Genomic DNA, 7,092 nt, shown 5'->3' on the forward strand with positions numbered 1-7,092 from the left:
GGGGAAGACTGAAGCAATTTGCATAATTTTGGAGACAGGGCAGTGGAGTTTTAAGGTCAGTGTTGGCAGTGACCACTGGAAAGATTTATCACCTCGATGTGAACTGTACAAGAATAGGCTGGAAGAGGGTCCTTGTAGCCTCATTTAGGATTGAGTCAAACAATTACAGTCTGGAATTTAATACAGAATAATTCACAGACAAATTAGTTTCGTGGGTGTTCAGTCACTCTGAAAACTCTGACTTTCTAAGGAGTTTTTTTGATGGATTTTAGGCCATTGGAGCTTGTCCAGAAAACCCTCATGCGCGTCATCAGCGCATCATCAACAGACACTGAGATAAGGAACATCATCAAAGGGATGCTTGGAAGGGAAAATCCCACTCAGAGGGGGAAGATTGAAGCAATTTGCATAATTTTGGAGACAGGGCAGTGGATTTTTAAGGCCAGTGACCACCCAGGTGGGAAGATTTATCACCTTGACGTGTACTATACAAGAACAGGCTGGAAGAGGATCCTTGTAGCTTAATTTAGGATTGAATTAAACAATTACAGCCTGGAATTTAATGCAGAATAATTCAAAGACAAATTAGTTTTGTGGTTTTTCAGTCACTCTGCAAACAGGTTGACACTATTTTACATTCAAGGATGGCAGAACGGAAAACGAGCCCGGCAAAATGCAATATTTCCAGAGGGTGATTTTTCTAAAGGATAATCTTTACAGGAACGGCTGAGGACACGATGGCAGAGGGTGCTACAAAACCTCTTATCTCCAAACTAATTCAGTTCCAAACATGTGCTGATAGTCATCCCAAAGCAGCTTTATCAGCCCATGCAGCGGGGGCTGATAAATTCTCCAGTCGTGTTCAAATCACAGCGGCGGCTCTGGCTGGAGGAGCTTCACAAAGATCCTCAGGATAGCAAAGAGTGGGATGGTTGAACCACAAACCCCTCCAGGAATGACACAAGGCAGGGAAAAGCCGGGAGAGAAGCGCCAGGTTCACTCGCTCCCTGCTCCCCACACTTCCATCCCACCTGAGAGGTGACAAGGCCAAAGATTTCAGGCTCCTTCTGTCAGTGCAGAAACAGCCTTTTTATTTCTTGTCTCCATAAAATTATTGTAGGATTTGGGGATGATTTGGTTCAAAGAAGCAGCATTTTTTTCTTCTCTTTCACAAAATTACCCTTCTGCAATGGGGGGAACAAGCAGAACTCGCTTGTTGTGACCAAGAATAATTCCAGTTCAAAGCGATCTCCGTCCACCATGAGAAACAAATTCTAGGAACTGGAGGAGAAAATTCCAAGCCATTCTGACTCTTCGACCCCTAATGAACTTTAAGGATATATATTGAGATTATAGAATACATTTTTCCTGGCTACAAATGAAGCCAGAATCCATATTATTGCATTAAGGCTCCCAAACAAATTTCTGAGGTTTACAACTTCCACGGTCCATCCCAAACCTGCTGCGCCCAGACAGGTCACAGATTTAGTGACTATTAATCCATGAAAAATCCTACAAACTCCCAAAAATAATAACAGCCAGAAGAGTTATTACTATTATCCTATGTAGTTATAAGACACCTGTTTTTTACAGTTATAAACTGGGATAAACCTTAAAAGTGACCAGATAAACCTTGGGAGGTGTGAGCTGCTTCTTTAGAACTCTGCAGGTTTTATCCATGCCTGAAGAGATGATTTTACAGATAAGAGGGAATAATTAAGGATTATAATAATAATAATTAAAACTGATATTACTAAATAATAATAATTAAGGGTTAAAGGAGCTTGAAACAAACAACAGCAAGAGTCAGTTCTTTCGTTTCAGTTCCAGGCAACACGTAAAATTCTGAATTCTGAGGTGGGATTCCACACTGTCCTGTTATGCCTGGAGCTGGGATGAGAACTGTGGTTGTTGCTGCTAGCACTGCTCCACACCAGAGCCCAAAAAAGCTGTGTCAAAAGACATTTCTTGTATAAATCCTTGACCCTCAGAGCCAAATCTCTCCCGTTCCTTGTATCGGAGGGAGCCCCGAAGCTGCCCTGGTGTCACATCAGCCACCAACACCCCACACTCAGGAGGCAGCAGATCCCACCTCTGCTCTTCCTGGGAGCTGGGAATGTGTGTTTAGTCCCATTACACAGCTCTGTGACTGGCAGGAGTCCCCAGAACTTCTAAGGGAGGAACATGGAAATCTTTCTCCCCAATATCTCACCTATCTCAGGCAGTGGGAAGGGATTTCCCATTGACCTGGCACTTCAGGCCCTTGTCCCAAGTCCCTCTCCAGCTCTCCTGGAGTCCCTTTAGGCCCTGCAAGGGGTTCTCAGGTTTCCCTGGAGCCTTCTCTTCTCCAGGGGAACCCCCCCAGCTCTCCCAGCCTGGCTCCAGAATCATGGAATCCCAGGATTGCTTGGGTGGGAAGGGACCTTAAAAACCTCCAGTTCCACCCCTGCCATGGGCAGGGACACCTTCCACTATCCCAGGTTGCTCCAAGCCCCGTCCAACCTGGCCTTGGACACTCCCAGGGATCCAGGAGCAGCCACAGCTTCCCTGGGAAATCCATTCTAGGGCTTCCCTACCCTCCTAGCCAGCAATTCCTTCCCAATATCCCATCCATCCCTGCCCTCTGGCACTGGGAAGCCATTCCCTGTGTCCTGTCCCTCCAGGCCTTGTCCCCAGTCCCTCTCCAGCTCTCCTGGAGCCCCTTTAGGCCCTGCAAGGGGCTCTCAGCTCTCCCTGGAGCCTTCTCTTCTCCAGGGGAACATTCCCAGCTCTCCCAGCCTGGCTCCAGAGCAGAGGAGCTCCAGCCTCCGGAGCAGCTCTGGGGCCTCCTCTGGACTCTCTCCAGCAGCTCCACGTCCCTCCTCACTGGATACAGAGCCAGGTCCTGGCTAGACATGGCCAGTTAGGGATGTGCTGACAGGTCCCTCAGCCCTTACCTGCAGCAGAGGCCTCTGCACGCCCAGGACCTTCATGGTGTCCGCGTTGGCCAAGATCTTGAGCGGGTCCGACGCCTTGGTGACGCCTTCGATCTCCTTGTTGATCTCAGCCAGGACCTGGTTGAGGAAGATGTTCTTGATGTACATGGTGAGGAACTCCCTGAGAGGGCACTGCTTGGCTGGGCCAAGCTCCATGGCAAACTCGATCTCCTGGATAAACCTGGAAAAGAGAAGGGGAACGGTGAACGGTGACTAAACCACGGAGGGACTTCAAACGTGTCAGCGGGGCCTCTGCCACCCCTGCACCTCAAATCCGAGCACCAGCTGGGAGGGAATGACTGTGGGCTGTGCCAGCATGAGGAAAAAAAGTCCACAAGGTGAGACAAAGACTCAGCTGCTGGAGGAGAACAGATAAAATGAGGGAAAATCCACATCCCGAGCACGATTTGTGATGATTTGTTCAAAAAACATTGACTCAAACGCTGGAGAAGAACAGATAAAATGAAGGGAAATCCATATCCCAGGCACCATTTGTGATTATTTCTTGAAAAAAACATGGACTGCTCTGTTTGACACATACTGGAATGATGTTTTTCTAAAATTAAAACCCCCACAGAAACAATTCTGGATGCCAGGAATCCCTTGGAAAAGGCAAATTTCCTTCTGGGATTGGCCACTCGATTCCCTCATCTCTAAACTGAACAATGGAACATTCCAGCTGGAAATCACATGGAAAAAAAAAGCAATGCATATGGATTATCCTGTTCTCAAGCTGCATTATGCATGTCTGTATTATGGTGTATTTTTATCATCCTTCATTGTTTCATCCAAGGATCCCATTCCTGCTCACACAGACGATCCCGGGAATATTTTAACACCAAATGTTTGCCATCTCCCGCAAAATCTCTCGATTTCTGCGGTGCCATCTGCTTTAACACTTCTAGAAATTATCTCTTCCTTTCTTCAACTACATCTGAGGCAAAGAAATAATCTTCCTTTTTAAGTTTTACGCATCGAAATAATTAGGGATTGAGCGTCAGGAGCCAGAACGGATCGAGACTCACTGTCCAAATTTGTGCCAGGGGAGGTTTAGGTTGGATAGCAGGAAAAATTCCTTCGGTGGAAGGTGAAGTGGTGGAGCCACAATTCCTGAAGGTGCTAAAAATCACATGGATGTGGCACTTGGGGACCATTTCCCCAAAGATTTCAAGATTTCCTTAATTGTCCATGATTTTCTCCCTCCTCTTTCCATGCTCCAGAGGAGGCAGCTTCCCCTCAGAGCCCTGACTGAGGAGCTCCTGCCAGTTTTCATGGCATAATTTCCTTCAAATCTGAGCCATTTGCTCCCTAAATCCTCTGCCCTGGTGACTCCAACAGTCTGGAATGACACTTGATTCCATGGAGGATCCACCTGCAGCTCGGGCTGGAAGATGGTTTCTCCAAAGAGAGGGGAACACAAAGTTCTAGCAGCTTTATTCCCTGGATTTCACAGATCAAGAATGGGAATTACTATATATAAATTAAGTATAAATATAAATATGTCCCTCAATATAAAACAGGGAAGCAGTGGAGTCACCTGGGAAGAGAGTAGAGCCCCCCACCAACTGATCCCTGGAATCACAGACCTGATGGCACCACATGGAGTGACAACCACTCATGTCCTTCAGGGAACAGTGTCAAGGTTGATGGGACCACATTAAATTAATTCACCACGACTGCCAATGAATTTGCCACTCTTTCTTCCTGAGTTTATTTACACAGTGTTTGTGACATGGAAACCCCCCCCAAAAATGTGAATTTTACCGTTTCAGCTGGGGAAGGAGAGGCACAGGGGTTGGATTTGGAAAGGAGAATCATTCAGTGAAGTGAAGGAACAGCTTTTAAATGCTTTTTAAAATTCAATACATGCTTAAAAATGGCTAAAACATGAACAAATAAAAAACTTTTAGAGGGAGAATGAGCAGGTATCAACTCTGAGAGCTCAGAAGTGCTGAACTGCAGCAACTCCTCATCCCACAACACCCTGAGGGTGCTTCCAAGTGTTTCCTGGACCTCAGAAGAAATTGCCTGTGCAAAGATATAGGAAAGGTCAGTGCTAAAAAAAGGTGTAATAGAGACTTTTTGTTTGTACCTGGCATTAATCCCCATTTCAGATCCCTCCTTAAAACCTGTGCCTCAACCTCCAGGAAACTTCTCCCTTAGAGTTCTGGTGGTCGATGTGTTCCAAAAAGTCTTAATGCCTTGGCACAGACAATACAAAACAGTGGTTCACTTAATCCTGCGAAGAATCAACCCCATATCCCTGTTTTCCCTGAACCATAAAGCAATCACAGACTAGGAGAAGGTGCCAGACTGTGGGAGGGGATTTTGGGAGTGCCCAGCACGACTTGTGATAAAGAACAAATGGTCACAAGCTCAGAAAGCAGATTTGAACTCCATACCAGGACAAAGGCATTAAGACAGGAGCTGGAGAGCTGGAGGATGTGGATGAGGGACCTCAGGATGGAATGGTCAAGGACAGTTTGATGAAAGGATGATGGGAATGAAAAAAACCAATTTCTGAAGCCTTTTACTTAATCCAAAGATCTCTGTCAAAGGAAAGGGAAGGAGAGAAAAGGGAAAGGGAAGTGAAGGATGGATGTCAGAGGGTGTTTGACAGCAGGGAACAGCCCTAGGAGGTCAGGAATTCGATATTCCAATGGTACAAGGACATCATCCCTTGGTGCAGCCTCCAAGGACAACTGGGAACCCATTTTCTATGATGGTTCAAAGATGACTTCTCCATGTTTTCACCGGCCAGGATGAGTCCCACAGCTGCTCTGCCAAGGGAGCACCTGAGGGAGCCACTCTGGAGCTCCAAGGTCCATCCACTGTGGAGCTCCAACCTCCATCCACTGTGGAGCTTGTGGTGGTTTGAGACTCCCAGAAATCTAATTTTCAAGTTCAAGTCCCCCTCCCACAATTTGTCACAGAGTGAGAGGGTTTTCAGACATCACTTCCTTAGATTCCTGACCCCGTTGTTAAGGAAGGCCTAAAAATCCAAGAAACCAACCCACTACAAGCTCCAACCTCCATCCACTGTGGAGCTCCAACCTCCATCCACTGTGGAGCTCCAATCCTCACCCACTGTGGAGTTCCAACCTCCATCCCTGGAAGTGTCCAAGACCAGGACCATGGGCAGGGACACCTCCCACTATCCCAGGTTGCTCCAACCTGGCCTTGGACACTTCCAGGGATCCAGGGGCAGCCACAGCTTCTCTGGCAAATCCATTCCAGGGCCTCTCCACCCTCCCAGCCAAGAATTCCTTCCCAATATCCCACCTAACCCTGCCCTCTGGCACTGGGAAGCCATTCCCTGTGTCCTGTCCCTCCATCCCTTGTCCCCAGTCCCTCTCCAGCTCTCCTGGAGCCCCTTTAGGCCCTGCAAGGGGCTCTCAGGTCTCCCTGGAGCCTTCTCTTCTCCAGGGGAACATTCCCAGTACTCCCAGCCTGTTTTCAGAACCACTAAATCTGTCACACCCGAAAAATGCACAAATATCCCTTGCAGAGGAAGATTTTGGATCATGGTCACTGCAGATATCCCTGGGAATCGCCTGGAATCTTCAAAAAGCCTCTGGGAATGGCACTGCTCCGAAGGACACTGAGATGTCACATGAGGGAGGAATTCTTGAAAAGAGCAGCCAGAGGGGAAAAAAAATAAATATGGAAATCTGCATCTTATCCTGAATTCAGAACCTGCATTTTCCAAAAGGAGACACCATTTTAAAGTTGTTTTCTCCTCCTAGAAAAGCATTGGAGGTGATTTGTGGCTGCAATTAAGCATTCCCCTCTGACAATTCCAGGAAAATGAAGTGTCTTTGGGTAAATGACAGTCATTTGGATGAAAAAAGGGGGGAAGAAAAAAAAAAAAGCCCATCGTTGCAGAAAATTTAATTAATTCCAACTCACAACTTAATTGGCTGTGAGGACTGTCTTACCTAGGCTGGACTAAAAAGCATAAAACCTAAAAAAAAAAAAAAGAAAAAAGCTGAATGGATTGATTTAGAAACCTCCAAGTCTTGCTTTCTTCTGTCTCCTCGTTATCAGATGCCTTCTAAAACATCATTAAAAGGCACTGAAGACGTGTCGCTGAAGGTGCAGGACATCAACCACTCCC

General features: G+C 46.7%; 1 protein-coding gene across 1 annotated transcript in view; it reads right to left on the minus strand.

Annotated features, from left to right (window-relative positions):
• The window catches only part of EXOC4 (exocyst complex component 4), a 274,343-nt gene that overhangs the window by 74,504 nt on the left and 192,747 nt on the right, over window positions 1-7,092 (minus strand). The window contains exon 10 of the mRNA XM_027702468.1: window positions 2,937-3,156. Within this exon, the coding sequence (XP_027558269.1) occupies window positions 2,937-3,156 (220 nt within the window). The remainder of the gene's footprint in view (window positions 1-2,936; window positions 3,157-7,092) is intronic.

Source organism: Neopelma chrysocephalum, unplaced genomic scaffold (assembly GCF_003984885.1).
Source record: "Neopelma chrysocephalum unplaced genomic scaffold, ASM398488v2 Primary Assembly neopelma1_187, whole genome shotgun sequence".
Taxonomy (NCBI): domain Eukaryota; kingdom Metazoa; phylum Chordata; class Aves; order Passeriformes; family Pipridae; genus Neopelma; species Neopelma chrysocephalum.